The 20,334-nt window shown below is 42.5% G+C and overlaps 2 protein-coding genes across 5 annotated transcripts in view; one reads left to right on the top strand and one right to left on the bottom strand.

The window, feature by feature from the left end:
- Positions 1 to 602: 602 nt before the first annotated feature.
- Positions 603 to 1,617, top strand: LOC119657694. The gene is made up of 3 exons (XM_038064727.1): positions 603 to 749; positions 805 to 966; positions 1,032 to 1,617. Exons 1-3 carry the CDS (start codon positions 705 to 707, stop codon positions 1,284 to 1,286), a joined length of 462 nt encoding a protein of 153 aa, XP_037920655.1. The 5' UTR covers positions 603 to 704; the 3' UTR covers positions 1,287 to 1,617.
- A 4,896-nt stretch (positions 1,618 to 6,513) lies between these two features.
- Positions 6,514 to 20,334, bottom strand: part of LOC119656890 — a 53,291-nt gene continuing 39,470 nt past the window's right edge. Inside the window, exons 3-4 of one of the 4 annotated variants that reach the window (XM_038063562.1) lie at positions 7,023 to 7,205; positions 6,514 to 6,956 (exon numbers count right to left, since the gene is read on the bottom strand). In XM_038063562.1, the coding sequence (XP_037919490.1) occupies positions 6,762 to 6,956; positions 7,023 to 7,205 (378 nt within the window). In that variant the 3' untranslated portion in view covers positions 6,514 to 6,761. Of the gene's footprint in view, positions 6,957 to 7,022; positions 7,206 to 10,877; positions 11,470 to 11,544; positions 11,728 to 19,343; positions 19,935 to 19,995; positions 20,176 to 20,334 lie in introns of those variants that run through there. The other 3 variants (XM_038063563.1, XM_038063564.1, XM_038063565.1) reach the window with 3 other exon arrangements.

The raw sequence follows: 20,334 nt of genomic DNA, 5'->3' as shown, positions 1-20,334 counted from the left end.
TGCGATTGGCATCCTCCCTTCGAGGGATGCCAAGCGATCCTCTAGCCGCTTTATAATTTTTAGCTGACAGTCCAGCTGCTGGACCATCGCAGCCTTTTCTTGCTTTAGCCCCTCGATTTTTTCGAGGAGGGTCGCGTTCATTGCTTGCAGCTCTGGGGAGCTGCCTTCTTCCGATGACATCTCCTCGGGGTGTATCATCTTACACCTCTTGGCGGACATCCTGTCCCCAAGCACGTATTTGCTGTTGTGCGCAGCAGCTCTGGAATGTAACAATATTTTTTTAATTTAATGTTCTTATAATAGTTACCCTTTTTCGGACGTGAATGACACCACTGTCCAGAACGTATACTTCCTTCTGGATTCTTGTTCAGCTCTGCTCTTAATGACCGTTCGCTTCGAGAGCTCGGAGCGAACTGTATAACATTACTGACCCCATCAGCCAAGCTAAGATCGAAACAGGCTTCTAGTTGATGGTTTGAAAGGCCCAATGCTGTCCGAATCTCTCCGATGGTATAGTATACTCCTACATACACGCTAGTAGAATACATGGATAATGCTTACAATTTGCAACGTCAAGGCTATATATATGTAACCCAGGAGCCTGGTACTCTGCGTCTTAAAGCGACGTTACAAATTACGCCTTTTTTCAGCTGTCAGGCTTGTCGAATTCGGAATGGCATAAATTTGAGAAATTTAAAAAAATTATGAGTACGAAGATAATACCATTTATCCTCCAAATTGTTATATTGGTGAGTAACTTCGTATAATTAATTAGATTAAAAATTAGGCTCTGTTTCCTTGCAGGTGCTAGCACTAATATGTACTATCATTAATAGTGTGCATTACGAATTTCCCAGGGTTTTATTGCCTTTCCTCTACCAACTTGAAGCAGTCGCCATCACTTTTATATTCCTCGTTTATTCCATTGCATCTCTTATCGACATTGGTGAGAATTATCCTTTAATGGTGAGTGCGACTTGTTTGAATGAATAGATGCAGATATTTTACGTTGATTAACTCAAATATTTCAGCTCGTACTTGTCTCCCTTTTCCACGGTATTCTGTTTTTGGCCGTCTCCATTTCAATGCTCATGACATTCTCTGCAGACACTATTATGGGATTTGAGAGTGATATCTGGGGTCCTGAGAAGTCACTCTTTCTTGTCTCAGGAGGTTTTGGAATTGCCACCAGCATTGTACTCATTGTAGCAGCGATATACTTCCTCATTGAATTCAGTTCTAAAGGATTCGCAAGGACTGCAGGCACTCTTCCAAGGAAAAAATAACCGCAACACGAGTCGTCGCCAAAACAAAATAGTCTATTCGAAGCAAAAATTGTACTCTAGAACTGGTAAGGATTTAAGTGTACTTTCGCACATACAATCGGGGATAACACAAAGAGTCCTAAATAATTCCATACAACTTGGAATGAAATTCTATGTTTTCCTCACATGGAAGGACATTCTAAGGGTATCTGAGAATTATTAAGAACTTGGCCCAGTTCGAATTTTATTTTCTGATCGATTCATAGATTTATTACTCAATGTGCATTTTACCTGTATCCTGAATTTGATGGTATATTTTGTAATAATAAAATATAATAATTACGACAAAGTACTGCATTGAAAAATGTTTATATTATATAACCAAATAGATAAAGGTTTTATTTTTCAACCACATTCCCGGTGGAGTTGGGAAAGTTCTAGAGGGGAAAGGAGGGGGTCCCCGTCCTTCAACCTAGATGAAAACTCATAGCAGTCACCACTCAAAAGAGTTGTCTTTATATCATCATGGTAAAGTTTGAATTTCCAACCCTACCTTTGGGGATAAAATGGGGCGGGGTGGCAAGTGTATGTAGGAGGAAAATGCAGATCTCTCTCTAACTTATTTCAAGAATTGCGTCGGTTACGAGGGAAATTAATTTTGAATCCCATCCCCGCACGGAGTAAGGAAGACATGAAGGGAAAAGTGGAAGGTCATTTTCCTCCAAACCCGTTAAAAAATTGTGGCGATTAGTGGAAGTAGTTAGTTAAGTTTAGTGGAGGGAGCCGCAGCTAAAAGCACTCAGACCTTTGTTAGGCCCATTGTACCATCCCTAGAGATCGCCTATTCATCGGCCTCTCGGCTGCGTTCGCAGGCTTCGCGCGAATCTGAGAACATTCCCCAAAGACAGAGAATGCCCAGCCTTGTCGTTAAAGAAAACCTTGCCAAGGTATCTTTGTCTAAGGCCGGACAGCTGCATAGGAAGTTCAGGGCTGTCTCTTCCTTCTCCTCACATTGGCTGCATATGGCCGAGAAGACCACTCCGATTTTTTCCATGTCTTAGTTTAAAAAGTCGTGTCCCGTTAAAAGCTCTACTATGCTTTTCATGTCACACTTCTTAATTGACAACAAAAATGCCTTGGGTTCCTTCACAAAGATTTTCGCCTGCCGGCAGAAATTCTCCATTCTGCTACATGTACCCTTGCAATTTTCCCCTTCAGAGTATACTTGACAGTAGATATTGGATGCCAAAAACTGCTTTTGGCCCCACCATTGCGAATCCAGAACCTTAGCGAGCCAGTCTGTCAGCCTCCTCATGACCAGCGATGTTCGAGTACCCTGGCACCCACATCAGGAATATTTTGTTCCGTTTTAGTGGCACCTGATGACAGCTTCACAATAAATGACTTGATATGTCGTTATTTAGTGCTGATAATGTCCGACTGTCGGTACAAATTCGAATGGAGTGACCCCCTCATTTTTCCGCAAACCTTCTGCTGCCAATAACCTGCGATATATCTCCGTCTGGTGGCCGGTCGTCATTTTTCTGAGAGGTAAAGCCAGTTCCATAATCGGATTTCCCGAGAACACCCCTGCGTCAGATCCGTTTTCCATGATTGACCCGTCGGTGAAGATGATTATGTCTGTAATCCCAAAAGACTCGTGACCATTTATCGACCATTCTTCTCTTTTGGTTGTTACGACGGGACATGTCTTTTCGAAGAGAAATCCGGAAACCATATGATCGGCGGGCATCAGAGCCACCTGATGTTTGCCAAAAAATTTCCAGGTGCATGCATGACCAATAGTATCAAGCCTATATGCGTCGTTAGCTGCGGTCCGTTTCACCGCCAAATGGATTAGGGGTGAATTTAAAATAGCTTTGAGTGCCGCCGTTGGCTTACTATTCATTTCTCCGGTAATATTTAGGCAACCGAGCCTCTGAATCAGCGTCAGCAGCTTCCTGCTGTTAGCAAAGTTCAATCTGGGTCACCAAATGATGCATGCATGCATCAAAATAGGTTTTATTATGGATTCATACATCCAAAATATCCGTTTTGGTAAAATTCTTCAAGTCTTACCTATCGCAGTCCTGCAGCACCAGAGCAATCTGCGGGATTTCTGGTATTGTTCCTGGATATTGTGCTTTCAGGTTAACTTGGAGTCGAGATGTACTCCTAAGTATTTGATTGTTTATACCAGCTGGATTTCCGCTCCTACTAAGGTGACTAGTGTGTCGTTGCCCCAACTGACGTTCCTAGTGATCACAACTAGTCCAGTCTTCCTAGTGTTCATTATGAATCTATTACGGAGGCACCAATTGTAGGTTACATGCAATGTTACATTTAGGTACCTGCAAGTTTGCCAATAATTATTACGGCTAGATCACCCGCAAATGATTGTGCGAAGACCTTTGTGTCCTCCAGGGGTCATAGCAAGGTTTCCATAACTAGGAGCGAAAACAGAGCAGAGAGGCCACCCCAATGTGGGCGACCCTTCAGACACACAGCCACAACAGATTTTTGTCTGGATTTGCCTTTCTGGTAGGCATATTGCCTACAGTGAAGTGGTCACCTAGGGATATATGTATCCCTTATGAGCCGATCTACTAGATCTACTAGTCTTTCCAGTCCTTCTTCCTTAGCAGAAAGGAAGTTAGACTGATTGGTCGAAAGCTTTTTGTGTCTATGTAGATGGGTTCCCCTGGTTTGGGAATAAATACTACCTTCACATCACGCCAGCTGGTTGGTAGGCAAGCATGGTATATATTCCGAATATGTAAATCCAGGGCATCCATTTCCACTATTACTAGAGCAAGAATAATACCATCCTGCCCCGCAGACTTGCATATATGGAATGAGTCAAATGATCATTTCACCCGTTATAGTCAAACTACTTTACATGCCAGAGTGCAATCTTCTGATTGAGGGCTGCATGCATCTGTCGGCCCCGAGATGAGATTTTGAATACTGCCTGGGAAGTGCACTTGAAACAAATGGTTTGCTGGCTACATTCTTTGACAGTTTTGAGGTTGTGTCAAGACAGTTGGTCTTTCCGCAAAAGCATCTCCATGATTATCGTTTGGCCAACTTTATACTCTTCCTTATGTCGGTGACCTCTTGCCTGTTCACGTTGAAGAAAGTGGGTTCATTAGTCAAATTAAGGATCTGCAATTCAGTTCCTACCAGATACTCCAGCAGTCTCGATGCTCTGGAACTTCCCCAGCATATATGGTCGGTGCTAACATCACATCCTGCTATTATTCCCATGTCTTTACTTTTGACAAGTTGGTTAACTCTGATGAATATTCCACTGGGGACTTCGTCTACGTCATAAGGGAAATAGCCAGAGCGCCATAAAATCTCCTTATCTCCTTGTTGGCTTTTTATGGTCAATTTAATCGTTGTGGAGTCGCCATCACATAGGTTGTTAATCAAGATAGCTTGGAGGTCTTTTGAAACTACCATGCAAGAGCGGGGTCTACCACTTCCATTGGCATACAACAAGCCAGCATGTCGAAAATTTAAGCTGTTAATTTCCCCACCAACACTCCATGATTTTTGTATGAGGTATAGGTAACAAGGCAAAACTGGAAAAAGAAGGTCTCCTCTCTTGCTCCATTGGAAGCTTAGGATGACCCCCCCCCCCCCACTCTTAAAGACTAATGGCGCCTTAAAAGAGACTGAATTGATATCATTAATAAGCTTATTGATAAAGCAATTACTCCCCCTCCCCGGGGATAATAAATCAAACTTTACCTTGATGTCCTCAAAAAACTGCTTCCCTCCGCAGTAACTCCTTGGACGGATGACCGCCGCAAGTTTCTAAAGGAGTTGGAGAGAGAATTCCTGGCACTCACTCTGGGGTTGGAGTTGAAAATTCCACCCTGTATTTATAACATCCAGTCCGGTTTTTAAGACACCATTCATTTTTAAGGAGAAATCCTCATCTTCTTCCTACCTACACTTGGCATCACCTAGAGTTGAAAGCTCATTATGAGGCACCATACATTTTTTAGAGGCCCTCCACCTCCCATAATCTCAAACGGGACGGATTGAGAATTCGACCTTTACCAACCAAAAGGCGACTTCGACGTGAACTTCTTGAGGAAAAGCAGTCACTGCTCGCAATTCACCTTTAAATTGTGTTCAGTTCATTATTTACTATGTTTATTTGCCATATTCGTGTCGGGCTTCTTTCAACTAGATATTCGAAGCAGCCTTACATCCTCTGTAGGAATTTCAATTTACCCCCAGTTTACCTGACCTCCCGTAACATATTACTTCCTCGTTTCTAGTACTAACTGCGTTTATGAGTTCCTGCGCTGCCTTACATCTCAATCTCCACCATAATCAGCAACATTTGTCTCCTCGTGTCATAAACTGTGTAAATACCCGACTTGGCTCACAGTAGAAATTCATGACGCCATATTTAAAAAGCACTTGCCTCGGTTAAAATTCCTCGTATAGGAAGTGCAGTTGATCAAGCTTATTTTAAAGCCCTACGTTGGTTCATAAAATCCTTAGCCAGGAACGCTCTTTCCGAATGTCTATCAAATATTGAAGTCCTTTTCGAACGACAGAAAGTTAGGCTCTTCTGATCTCATCTTGGAGCTTCGTGCTCTTTGACCGCTCCTCCCGTTGCTAACATACAGCTTTATGATTGCATTTTATGCTCCCCTAATTCTGCATATTCTCAGAGATCGTCAGGGATCCTTAAGGGGTCGCTTACTATACAGAGAAGGCCGTCTCCGAGGTGCGTGAACAAGTAGTTCTGACCCCCTAGCTGACATTACACTTGCGTGCTAGGTAGTATTATCGAGTAAGTTTCTGGGTGGAGAGTGAACTACTAATGATCACTACACGCCGGGACACACTAAGATTCCCCGTAGCCGTCGACGACTCTTTGCTGACATCAATGGGGTGACCCGAGATTAGCTCTGCCAAGGTAGTAATTGTGGCGTATATCAGGAGCCAGCCCTTTTGGGACCCTGGTCGGGCAGAGGCAGAGGCAAATCGTCAGACGCTGCTTCACCTCTGCCCTGGGAGCAGCGAGACCGTAGCGGCTCGGAGATGTTGAGTGCTCCTGCCCTGGTAAGAAACCGTAAAGCGGCCATCGATTGTATCAGATACTGTTGCAATCTGGGTTCAGGACAGAAACCTGAACCGCATTTCAACAATTCAAAGTGTGACACCTGCCTATCGAACGAACAACCAGCCCTAAATGAGTTTCAGAAAAAGACATATTTTGAAAAATATTATATAAGTTATATTTGGAACAACCTCAAATTCGTGAAAAAAATACTACAACAATGAGAACAGGTTACTAAAGGAATGGAGTACCTAACTTGATAACGGCATTTCATTCGAAATAATACAGTTATTATCTTTATCTTAACATTACCATTGAGAATCTAAGTCACACTTAAACACAAGAATCTAACTTTCCTACGCAATATTATGATATGAAGATTCATTCAAATGATTTTGTTTTCTTTATTAGATTCCACGATATGATCTTTGAGCGAGAACCGCACTTGCACAGTATAAGGCAGCGTTCACCAAGCAAATTATAGATGCTGCCATGTAAGGATCATAGATAGTTGTATATTTATAGTAGTGGTTGACCTCAATCAAGAGGGTAAGACCAGCAGCCAGAAGTAGAATGAAGGCAATAGAGTGGTAGATGAGTTCCTGAAAAAATGGAAAATGTTTAATGAGCCATTCGCAGTTCTTTCCCTAAGAAACTAAGATACTTACGTATATTGTTTTCGAAATGATGCCACCGGTACTTAGTGATATCAGGCAGGATGCGAGTAAACAGAATGTCGCAATCATGAATGTTACAACCATCAAAAGGAAGAAAAGCTCAGGGGTTGCCTGTCGTATGTAACTATGCGATGAATAGTATGCTACGATGCCGGTGCAAACAATACCAAGGATCTAGAAGTAAAATTGACAACCTTATTAGCTACTTAATAAGTTTTCCGGCGGACTAACCATGAAATCTAAATAATTTATCTAATTGATCCGTATGATGATGACGGCTGTAACATGCTATGCAAGACTACTTTTTGTTGCTCTCCAGATGATTACCTACCTAGTCGTGTTGAGCGAACTCAGTAAGGAGGATCCTCCGGGAAACCAGAGGTGACACCTGAAGATAAGGGTAATCGAAACCGACTACCGCGCCTGAGGGCTGAATGGTCACAGGGGTTAAGATACGGCCGTGAACGGTGAACTCTGGGTACCAAACGACCACCTGTTCCAACTAGCCTTGTCTCGGCAAAAAGGGGCTCTCCCGAGATAGGCTTATTTTCCCCGGTAAAACAAAGGCCACGGCAGCCAACTATGAAGTAACTAAAAATCTAAAAATAAAAAGTAATCACCAGCACCTTGAACATGACGATCCAACCCTAAGCAAAGGGGCAATCCTGAGCTCTTCGATGAAGTCTAGACTCAGATTCTTCACTTCAAGTGGGATCCAACCCCTTTGGGACGAGCCAAAGTGATCCCCTTCTCTCAGCAATCCTGACCCCGTGCTCCAATCGACACCACCTCCTGAGGATGAAGTCTTACCTACGGGTAAGCATCTCTCTTGGGGAAGCAAACCGCCTTCGGGCAAAACAATGCCTCCACTCGAACCACCTCTGGTCAAACCGCCTCCGCGCAAACCGTCTCCAGGCAAACAGCCTTCGGGCAAACTGCCCCCAGGAAAACTGCCTCCGAGCAAATCGCCTTCGGGCAAAACACAACCCCCGGGTTGTGTCAATGTTGAAGGGGATCGTCTAGGGCATCTGCCACTGAGGGTAAACAAAAGCGGCAACAGTCTTCTGACGATCCCAACTCTTCGGTTCAAATGGCTCCAAAGAAGGCTTAGGAGGAAACTCCTCCTAGCTTTAAGGACTGCATCCTTTGAAGGGAGTACATTACGCTTTGAGTCGGTAGGTGTATACCGTAAAATATTACGGAAAAACTTTGCTGACGAAAGCACGAACGAATGGCTTAGGCAATGCTCCTCCTCCTCTAACGATGTGTGGGAGGGTGCGCGATGGACCCTGAAGAGGGTTTCCATTGTTTAAAAAGCGCTTTCTCTGGCTTCCAGAAGAGGAGCGTAATGGTGCTGAGGTCCTAGAACAGCTTCAAGTCCAGAATAACCTCAACACCCCAGAGTTGCATTTTTGTAGTCCCTTAGGAAGTGGGACATGTAGTAGGGCTTTTAACCCCTTAAGCTACTATATAGAAAAAATCAGAGTGATGGCCACGGTCATAGGCAGTTAATGCAAATAGGAAGAAGAAACGGCCCTGCACTTCGTATGCAGCTGCCCGGCCTCCTCAGACCTCAGACAAAGATACCTTAGTAAGGTTTTCTTCAACGAAGAGTCTACGAATTCTCTGACTTTGCAGAATGTTCTCAGATTCACGAAAGCCTGCGTACACCGTCGGCGAGAGGCCGATGAATAAGCAATCTCTCCGTCCGAAAACCCTTATTCCGCAATTTTGCGTTTAGCTGCCGCGAATTCATCTCCCATCAGCGCCTATAGGCAGATGGATGTAAGTCTCGGACTCCGAACTCTTCATGAATGTTTTCGTGCCGTTTCATTTTAGCAGACATCAGCAGCCCTACATAAGACGCAGACTTCCTATTTCACTATAGGCTGCTGGTTAACTTGCAGAACAAGACCTTAATAGACCCCGCAGCTTCCTTACAGGCGTCAGGGAAGATTTCTACCTGCCGAGATGACACTCTCTCGATAATTTTCGAGGACATTGCCGACCATCACATTCCGAAAGTTTCACAACATCACCACGGAAAGTATAATAGTTTCTCCAAACCGGTGAAGCAGCAGCACATCAATACCACTGGCTCTCCAATCTTCTCAAAAGGAGTGTCCTCTTTCACCCAAGAAACTTGCCGTTGCGAAGAGGGAGTGTGAAAATTTTATAAAACAGGGTGTTTGCAGACCATCAAACAGTTGTTGCTCCTCTCCACTTCATATGGTCCCTAAGGTATTATTCTTGTTAGCACTGATGAAGGGAACAAGTGGTTCCCCAAATATCGGTATTTGCAAGAATAAATATCCACACCAACGAAAAAGAAACAACAAGTTTTTTATTATTTCAGATAATTAATCGTTGGAAACACCGCATAAATTCGCTCAGACTCGGGAATGTTGCCTCTGCTTAGGGACGCGAGTTCGAGAATGCGGCCGACTCCACCGTCCCGACACGCGACATCGGAGGTCAATACCCCCAGGGATCTTGAGAAGTGTGGCCGGGTCCTCATCAGGGTCGTCAGATTCGCCCGGCAATACGTATTGGCGGAATCATACGGACGGTTGGCTTCACTGAACCCGGCGGGTTTTAGCCCAATGCCCCCATCTAGGAACTAACCATTCCCTTGAATGCTTAACCTCAACTATCACCCATCGCCCCCGACAAATTGAAGTTATCGTTTCTGCATTTTAAATTTTGTTAGTAAAATGATTCTGTTGTAATTGTTAGTGAAGTATAGTGTCAGATTTTTTGTATTTAGTACTGACGTTCATTGACAACATCAATAGCATGCAGTAAAGCCACACGGTAAGTACAACTTTAACCAGTTATAACTTTGTGAGTAATCATCCGACTTTCATCGAACCTCAAAGTATTATCTCCCATATTATCCTGTGAATTGTTACAAAATGTTGCATTCGTAGGGGGTTGCCAATAAATTTCCAACATTTGAAAAGATATAGATGCGGAGTATTTTTCAGGCGACTAGTTCCGGAAAATGGGGCTTTGATCGAAGGATTCATTTCTGGTGTGGCGTGAAAATGAGTCTTGACAGGCACTTTCATGGATTTGCACTTAGGTGGCCTCGTAGTTAGTAATAGCCAACTGGGGATGATCATTTGATTTCCCAAACGGCCTTCCCTATAAATAACAAAGTGTGAATAATTACCGCTGCAAACTGTCAGTGTAATCAATTTTTTTGTTCATTGAAGTAATTTGTTATACCGAAGAAATTGATAAGACTGACTAGGCTGACCCTGACCAATGTGTGAGGCCAGATAAAAGCAGCAGGATCGCTCTCAAGACCATTCGACATCAACAACGTTCTACGACATGCGTCCTCTTTAATCTGGCCCTGGAGAAAGTGATCCGTGATGCTAAGGTAAATGCAAGAGGTACGATCCTCTTTAAGTCCTCCCAACTACTGACCTATGCCGACGATATCGACATCATGGGATGCCCGACCCGAGACGTACAAACTGACTTTATCCAGATCGAGCGGACGGCGCCAGATCTTGGGCTGCACATCAATTAAGGCAAGACAAAATATATGGTGGCAACGTCAGCACCGAAACCAACCAATCAACAACATCAACCAGCACTGATCAAACGGGAGGAATAAAGAGAGGAGACTACAACTTTGAGACCGTTTACAATTTCTCCTATTGAGGGCTGCGCACGGTTGTTGGCAGCCAATAGAGCCGCTCGAAACGTCTCACCATAGGGTCAAAGCTCCTACTGTACAAGACTATGATCTTGCCAGTCCTCATGTATTTCTCAGAGGCTTGGGTTCTTAGCAAGAGAGAAGTACTTATATCTAAAATAAATTCAACTAAATGATTATTTTTAAAAACATTTAATAATATTAGTCATTGTAAAAACTTACAATATGTTAAAAAAATATAAAAGTAAACATCTTTTCATAAAATAAAATATAGTAAAATGCACAAACATAACAGTAGAAGTCATGAAACTAAACTCGAGATTGAAAAATCTTCACTTAAAGCTAATTTTTGAGTATTCTTGGCCAAACCTTCAATTTGACTCGATAATTTAAAAAGTGAATTGGTTCTTTTTGGTTTCGTAGGTTGGAAAATATAACTGACATTTTATGATTGAATCTAAGTTTCGAAAACGCGAGCAAATCATTTTCGTGGTTCGTTTCAGTAGCCAGCCCTGGTCCTTTTTCAAAATAGTCGATTCAATGGAAAGTGGCTCGGAAATTGGAACCTGCCTTACTTTAGATTCCTTTGTAAGAACGTTGAGCGAAAATAGCGCTAATGCAGTACAGGATAGCATTGACGAGTCCAAGTATTGATGCTACCATGTATGGCTCATATCGTCGTGAACCTTTGTATCTATCAATTCGAATTATGAAATTCAAAGATGCTGCCAATATCAAGATACAAGCGATCGTATGATAGATGAGCTCCTACAAAAACACAGGAATAAGTTATTCGCCATCGTTTCGAATCTATTTATACAATTCCACACTTGAAAAACTTACATAGATTGTTTTCGATATAATTCCGCCTGTACTAAGCGAAAATAAGCAAGATATCAGGAGACAAAACGTTGCTATCATAAACGTTACGACCATCAGCAGGAAGAAGAATTCTGGAGACGAAATCGACACATAGTCGCTATTGAGATACCAGAATGTGATACCTGTGCACACTGCTCCCAGTAACTAGAAAATATAGTTTTTTTTTTGGAAATATTGACACCTTCTATGATAGATATTCCAGGAAAAATTAGTTGCCGCAAAATGGTAATCGCGCACATGTATGTATGGAAACCGATTTAATTATAATAGATACATGCAAATCTTGCGGGTTTTAATCCAAAACATGCGATGATATTTTGTAAATTACAGATTCAACTATGACTTAAATATTATTTAGATAACACTCATCTCTAGTTAGATTGGTGTATCCATTGCTGCCGCAAATATTAGATATATGTAGCTAAAAACATTTAATATTGCCAAACTCCAATTAAATGTGGTACTTAGTTATTCAAACACACACCTGTAACAATATATTAAGAGGGATGACACATATTATAGATACTTTAGCTGGAACGAGATAAAAGCCCGTTTAGTTTTGTTATCACATACGAAGCAAAAGCCGGGAAAATAGGTCTCTAGTTCGTGTATACCTAACGATAACCTGTGAGCTCATCCTTTAGAATTACAATTTCCAAAATACAATCTTGTCTTCCGGGCTCTTCAGAATGAAAACAGACAATCAAAAGTACAAGTATACTCTTTACAGGTAATGTAGGATAGCCTTTACCTACCTAATACGAGATCCATTTGAAAAAAATGAGTTAAGTTGAGCTTGGTGCCACTAAACTTGTTCAGATCAATTGATATCCTTTTCTGACTTCAAATATATCAAAGGGTGACCAGATAGCAAAGAAAGGGGGGGGGGGGGATCGTCCTCCTTGCACTGGAGAAGGTGCTGCTAGGACCCCAAGCCAAGGTGGAACAGGATACGTCGAGGGCTGCGTGGCCAATGGGGAGCTTGGTCTTTAGTAAGCGAACTTTGAATACCTTGGGCACCTTCAGTTTCAAATAAGACCCTTGCCCTGGCGATCGGGCCAGCCAGGGTGGACATTCTTCCCGGACTACTAGTGGGACCAAGACATGGACTCATTTTTAAAAATACAAAAAACGACGATAGAAGAAGAGGGGGGTAAAGTCAGGCGCATCATCGGAGGACGAGCTGCTGGAATCCAGCCAGGAGACAGTAGCCGTCGAAAGCAGTACACTCGGTGCCAGCCGTAGCACCGCTGTGCTGAAATCAACCGCAAAGAACTCCCAGAGCGAGGCGGCAGACGGACTAGTGGCTTCCAGCGTAGCGAGTACCAGACATAATACTGCTAACCCGAAACCCTCGACGTCGGGGGATCCCTCGAAAGAGAAAATCGACAAGAACTTCGGTCGCCAGAAGCCGACTAAGAAGCGAAGGTCCGCTGGTGTCCTGCTCAAGAGCCAGTACCAGGAGGCCATGCATATTCTCAGCAAGATTGCTAAGAATAAGGAGGCCGATACTGTCGACGATCAGGATGAAAAAGACCTCACTAAATACCAGGCAATTGTTGAGGAATACAATAGCCAGCACCTGGCAGACGAGCAAGAAGGCGAAAACCCATGGCTCCGAAACGCAATCGATCTCAAGATGAGGACGAGTAAGATCAAAAGCGGAGCAGAGCGGGCAAGAGCTCAGAGGCTAAGCAACATCCGAAGAAAAGTGAGCAGCAACAGTCAGCCGATGGGCCGCAAACTGCGAAATCTTTCAGCGACGTGGCCAGGAGCCAGTTACGTGTGGTGCTGGCGAATGGTAATTCTGCCAGAGCGGCAAACTAGAGTTGAGGCCAGGCTATCAGGGGTGATCTTTGAGCATCTCCTGGACACGGAAGGAAAACATACAGGACTCATCCACTGCTTTGATTCTTCTCAGGTGGTCCATGGGTTGACCATATATGATAGCTTGCGAGAACCAATTCTCTAAGGACTTTCTCGGTTCGTGCGTTGCCAAGATCAGCCATGCCTGGGAGGATGTAAAGCTCAAGGTCATCCCTTACGACGAGGTTCCCAGGAGATCAGTCGCTCGCATCTGGTTGCCGAAGATCCGCATGAATAAGTGTTCGAACAAGCATCAATGCATCCACAAAGATTGACAGTTTGGTGCGGTTTATAGCCGGGTGGCATCATCAGAACTGATTTCATTCGAAATAAGGAAAGAGTTATGTTAACATACTTTCTGTGGCTAGAGCTCGACAACATCGGCAATAGCTCGGATACTACATCTCACATAACCGACGTAACGTAATGTCGAACATTTTGCACCGAGTCATAAAAAATTGGACTTGTGACAGGCACATTTTTTTTGTGGAGATAGGTTAGGTGAATGCATTTACGCACACAGTATTGGACTCCCGGTTCGGTACGTCGTCGGACTATCAACTAAACACCTCCCCATCGTCAGAGAGCTAGCCTGGAACCGTTTGTCACATTACTTGGGGCTAGTCCTCCAACTCTCCCGCTTTGCGGAGCCTTCAAATCACACATTTACTATGCTCAACACAGGTTACGGTGATGTTAATACATAAGCAGCTTGTCGATTATTTCAAATGGCATGAACCTTTGGAGGGTTATTGACAGTCAATGAAGGTAATAAACGTCCTTCCACATCAACTGGCGACCCACATCAACGTTTGATGTTAAGAAGCTTGCTGAAGAGTGTGTGATGCCAAATAGATTTTGTTATAAGATTTTCACCGAAGATGTGAAAGCAGAGGAGTCTGCCCACGTTTACCGGCGGATGACAAAAAGCCAATCTTTTGCAGATTTCTGAGGAGCTGCTTGATCGCATTAGTCCCAATTGGTATCTGAAACGCCACCAGAACCCAAAAAGCTCGACAAGTCCGATGAAAGAACGAAGATGAGACTATAATTTGGAAATTATTGAAAATCTCTCCTATCCAGGGTTGCAAATTAGAACCGATAACAGCTATGAGTACCAAGTTGGCAGCCAACAAATGTAATTATCTTGCAGTCTTCATGTAATCCTCAGAAATTGGGTTTTTTAGCAAGAAAAGTTGCGAGCTCTTAACCGCGTTTGAGAGGGGAGCTCTACGAAGAATTGTTGGGCCCCCATAAAAAAGATGGACGATTCCGTAGTCTACAATATATAACGATGAAGTTTATGAACAATACCACGAATGCCCGGTTGTGGATAAAATCCGGCTTTATATCCTGCGGTGGGCTCTGCACCTAATCCAAATAGGTAAGAAAGATGCAGTCCTTAACATCCATAGGGGCAATATTTAAGATATAGAAGGAGTCAAGGACGCCAGACAGCTAATAAAGATTCAAATTGGTGAACCTCGGTGCAAAATGTTTGGATTTCCTTGCAGCAGTCGACAGGAGGGAATACATACAACTACGACTCCACTTGAAAAAGGTGATTTGAAAAAGCGAAAGGAAATGCTTCAAACAGTTGTGCCAAGATGACGATATAAACTGTTGAGGAGGGGCTTAAAGAGCGATAATGAATAGGTTGCGAAATTATCACTTGTGAGCTGTCCGCGCCTTCTTCTTCACTCTATTTCCTCAAAACAAAACAACAGCAATCAAACAGTGGTCCAGGCCAACGAGGGCGCTACGTTGTATCTTCAGCTACCGAGGAGGAGCTGTTGTAACAATAACGCCCCAGACTTCAATGACATTCGTAATAGAGCTAGAAAGTTGGCAGTGAAGGCTAGACTCGATCATTTCACAAATACCTACGAGGCGCGTCTAAAAGAGGGATGCTGCTGCTGCTGGATTAAAAAAGCAAAAGTTAGTGTTGCTTCCCAAAAGCAATAAACCACCTCGAAATCCAACAACATATCGTCTGATCTGCATGTTGGATGCAATTGGGTTGGGGGTGAAAATGATGGACAGAGTCATCTACAACAGACTGATATCTATCATCGAAAGCAGCAATATTTAATATCGGATGTCAGTTCAGCTAACTAAGCATTCAGTTCCGCTAACTGGGGCTATTTGCGAGTCTGGTCGAGAATTACCTTTTAGAGGAAACTCTCTGGTTCGGGACGGATGAGGGACTCAAAGACTAAAACAGTACAGTGAGGCTACAATAGAACTCGGTGCTGGGTCCCCTGATATGAAATTTCATGTGAATTGGAGTGCTTGTGCTTCCCACCCTTGAGGAAGCTGCGATTGTCGGCTTTACCTATGATATGGCTGCACAGAGACAGTGAGAGCGGTAAAGACCGGGTTAACTAAAGCGGATAGGAAAATGGAAACGGTCCTAATAATGAGTCGTAGAAAGAGAAATACCGTGAAGATGAAAGTTGGTGGGCATACAGACGCTTCTAAGTCGGCTATCGAATTCCTGGGGGTGATAATTGGTGCCAAACTGGGCGTTAGGAAGCACCCAGAGTATGCACGTTAAAAGGCAGCTGGCGCCAACGCAGCAATTACAAAAATATTGTCGAATGTTGGCGGGCCAAAACATAGTAAAAGATTGCTCCTAGCCGGAGTGGTGCGATCCATCCTACTTTTCGCGTCGCCTGGGTAGGCAGAGGTGCTTGCAAACTCCCAGGGAAGGAAACAGAAGAATTTACAGGCTGATGGTTCTGAGGGTTTGCAGTGCTTTTAAAACCACCTCAGTAAAGGCAGTACTGATTCGATATTCTGGCGATGAAACGGCTGTGACGTATGGAAGGGGTAGGCGCACATAGCGCAGGAAAACGGCAAAATCAGAATGTCATGATGTCCAGCCACACGTATAGAACGAGTCTTCGAAAAATTGGTTAACGCTCAGACTCATTTCCAACATTACGGTGCGACTTAAGCGAAAGAACGGAGAGCCAAACTACCGCATTACCCAGTTCCTCACGAGACAATATCTGCATTGCTTTGGGCTGGATGATTCACCGAATGGTCCTGGATGCGGGGACAAACCGGAGGATACATATCATGTGATTTGTCACTGCACTAGGCTCACGATGGTGAAAAGAAACGTGATCAAGCGCTGGGAGGGAGGTTGACCTAGAGAGTATAGTTGCGTAGATGCTATGGTCGAAGAAGAACTGATCTACGGCTTCCTCCGCAATTGTGAAAATACAGAACGATCTGGTGAAGGAAGTATGGAAGAGAAAAGCTCGAAGTACGAGAAGCCAGAGTGCCTCAAAGCAAATTCCGCGAAATAATACCTAAGTGGTTGCCCCTCCCACTGAGCTAAGACTAAATCAACCGGTTTTTAGTAGGCGCGAATCCCACAGATAACGAAGCTTTAATTCAATTTTTGCTTATGGTTTCCCCAAAATATGGTTTTGGCAACTTGGATATTTTTTGGTGGTTCCCTGAATTGTTTTCGTTTACTTGCTATGTATTTGAATGCGCAATTTATGTGAATATCTAATATAATACGTACGTTTTACTGTACTCAAATTTATACGCAGAGCGGTGGATGACTGGCGGAAAGGTTTTGTTACGGTTCTTCACACCGAATTTCAGTCAAGCCATTGGGGTCCCCCCTCGAGATGGGCGATCAAACTAGAATCTGCACGGGACTAATCTCAAGTGGTTTTTGCCATGAAACCTCATCAGCGGTTATCTGGTACCATGCGGACCGCCATGGTCCTCTGAGAATTCCTGAAGAATATGATCTCGGTCCAGTTAAATGTGGTTTCCCCTTTTCCATTGTGGGTGTTGGTTAGGTCCACATCGTGAGCAGAGCACTTTACTCGCAGCAGAGGTGTTAGATATGCCTCGCATCCACTGGTATGAAAGCTGAGCCTGCACCCAGTATAAACCAGTACTCCGATGTTACTCACGACGGGCTCTGATTGTGGTCCCAAATCAATCTGTATCCGAAGAGGACAGGGTTAGGCCAACACGGCGGATACTCACGTTAAACCTCATCCTAGCTCAAAATGTATCTATTCGCAAAATAGCACCTTAAAAAAACGTAAACTACCTCAATTGGAAAGGAAAAACGGACCCGGTAAAAGAAAGTGCACCAATTCGAGAAAAGATCAAATTATTTTCAGAAAAACTTTTAGATCGTTTCAAAAATGTAGACCCCATAAAACCGGAACTGCAACAAGAATTCCAAATGAATATCTCAAAAAGAACTGTCTAAATTGGCCTGAACTATATATATATGTATGATTGCAAGGAAGCATGAAACCAAAAGAACTTTTTAGAAAAGATTGGGGGCCGAGGATGATGAAAAATCGTATAAATTGGGCTAAAAGCAAAGCTATTGGGGCGGAAGCCGACTGGTAAGGTATCATCTTTTCGGACGAGTTCAAATTCGACTGTATAGGATACGATGAATCTGGCACCCTATATGGTGGTAAGGGTAAGCATTTCCAAAAACAAAACAGGGAAAAAAATACAAATACATTATATCCAACGGAGGTATACAAGTTTAGAGAGTCTGACACAGATAAGGAAGACAACCCAATTTCCCAAGATGATTCTGCACCATGTCATGGAGATCGCTCTTTAAGTAACAAGGTGACAATAGACTAGGCTTCAATCCGATCGAAAAGCGGACAATGACGGTCAAAACATTGAGTGAACTAAAGAGACAAATCGAAACATTTTCCTTCTAGGATTGGGAGACCCTGAATTCATATCCACTTAATAATGTAACGGACCCATTGAAGGGAGACTTTCTCTCATTTTTTTGGTTCACAAACCGCTTTTCTGAACTCAGTACCTGACTTCATCAAGTGCAGGCGGACTTGAAACCCCCTGAATCTTTAAAAATTCTGCCAAGCTCCGGCCAGAACAAGACAATTTTCAATCTGAATACACTAATTCTACTATTATGTATGTCATTTTGTCCGGCTTATTTTTGGTAAGGAAAACCAAAAAGAGAAGACAAAATTTTCCTGAAATGCCGAATAAAATGTTTTTTTTATCTCATTTACTGATATTTCGCGGACCAGTTGACCCAGTTGTCGTCAGTGAGTTTTAGTCTGAATTTAGACCTGAATGTAATTCGTAAAGACTTTAGGTCAAGCTGCTCTCAGGGCAAAGGTGAGGCAGCGTTCACTGAGTTGTCCCTGCACTGAACACTGGTTTTGCCTCCACGTGTCAGAGTTTTTCTTGCAAGTTAGAAACGTCGGAAAAAAACACTGAAAAAGGGAACAACTGATTCCCGAAATACGGTATTTCTTTGAATAAATCAAATTGTAGTCAAAAGATCCTTTTAATAATAGCAAATATCAGGTTTTTTTTCATTTTTGTATCGTTACTACAATGCAGGGTTTTTGGGTTGGGTGTATATTGAAGTTCTAAAAATTTGAAAGGACGTCACTCTGCGGAAATAGCCATAAGTGTGGTCTTTGTTTAGCATTCAGCACTCTAAACTCGTGAGACACCTGACTTGAACTTCTTTCTTACAACTTTTTCTTATTTTCCCAATTGAAAAGATCCCTCAAAGGAACAACATTCAAGATTATTCCTGAGATTAGGGCAGAGATGACGAAGGAGCTGGAAGGTACTAGAGAAAAGCGTGCCAGGACTATTCTAACAAGTAGAAGCACAGTTGAGATACCATAAGGGTGTGCGTTGGGGAAGAGTACTTTGACGGAAACCCAGATATCTAACTTCCAAATGAAATATAGTCCGCCCATTTTTTAAGTGGGCCTCGCACTTTCCTTTGAGAATCCGATACCTCTTTTGTCAAATGAGTTTTAATTAGAATAAATTGTCAACCGACTAAAAAATGAACCAAGAATATATAAAAATGACATGAAAAATCCAATAAATTACTTAATTACGTATTTATTACTATTTTATATAAAGATTCTAACAAATTGAGTAGTATAAAAAGGTAATGTTCAAGTAGAGCACCGTAGGGTCGAACTATTACAATAATATATGCAATAAATACATATTGCATTCTCTAACTCGATTCCTAATAATATTCTAATCTGTTTTAATCTCATATGAGGAGGAACCATGTCGAATATTTGGAATATGAAATATATTTATCGAAAAAGCGTCCATTGTGTCCTGGATTTTTGTAAAAAAATTACTTTTATTAAAAAATAGATACTTCGATGGGATTCTGAATATTTTTTTCAAACATTATTGTATCTATATAAGCTCCTCAGTGCAGCAATCAAGATAATTTGAATGTTCGGACATAATAGGATTTAATTTTCTCAAATTCCTCTATAGGATCGTCGTGCATAAACCGCGCTGATACAATACAAAATGGCGTTAACCAGACCCATAATAGACGCCGCCATGAATGGTTCATATAAGTTCGTACGTTTATAATCATCAATTCGTATAATAAAATTCAGAGATGCTGCTAATATTAAAATACACGCGATCGTATGGTATATGAGCTCCTAAAATCAGAGAAGTTTCTTTAGTACTCATAATTTGATGGAAAAGGATTTTATGACTTACGTAGATTGTTTTTGAGATAATGCCACCCGTACTCAGAGATACAAGGCACGATGTTAGTAGGCAAAACGTTGCTATCATGAATGTTACGGCCATCAATAAGAAGAAAAGTTCCGCAGAACGTCTGACCGCATAGTGATCAAGGTAATATAGCATAACGCCAGTACATGCAGCTCCCAGGAGCTGAAAATATATGACCGTGATATCTCAAAAAAATTCAAAATGGCACAAATAACTAGGATAGGTATCATTCCCAAATTTAGATAATTTCAAGGAAAAGTAACTTTGAAACTAACTAACCAACTAAATAAAATAAGGGAACATTATTTTATATCTGCGATT

The sequence above is a fragment of the Hermetia illucens genome, chromosome 5, assembly GCF_905115235.1.
Source record: "Hermetia illucens chromosome 5, iHerIll2.2.curated.20191125, whole genome shotgun sequence".
In the NCBI taxonomy this organism is placed as follows: Eukaryota; Metazoa; Arthropoda; class Insecta; order Diptera; family Stratiomyidae; genus Hermetia; species Hermetia illucens.
Note: the sequence above shows the minus strand (reverse complement) of the source record. Positions and strands in the feature narration are given on the sequence as shown.

Bases quoted from the DNA above. Each gene is read 5' to 3' on its own strand.
- LOC119657694 (XM_038064727.1), top strand. From the start codon at position 705: ATGAGTACGAAGATAATACCATTTATCCTCCAAATTGTTATATTG. The intron at 750-804 runs GTGAGTAACTTC...GTTTCCTTGCAG, and splicing joins TCCTCCAAATTGTTATATTG to GTGCTAGCACTAATATGTAC. The intron at 967-1,031 runs GTGAGTGCGACT...CAAATATTTCAG, and splicing joins GTGAGAATTATCCTTTAATG to CTCGTACTTGTCTCCCTTTT.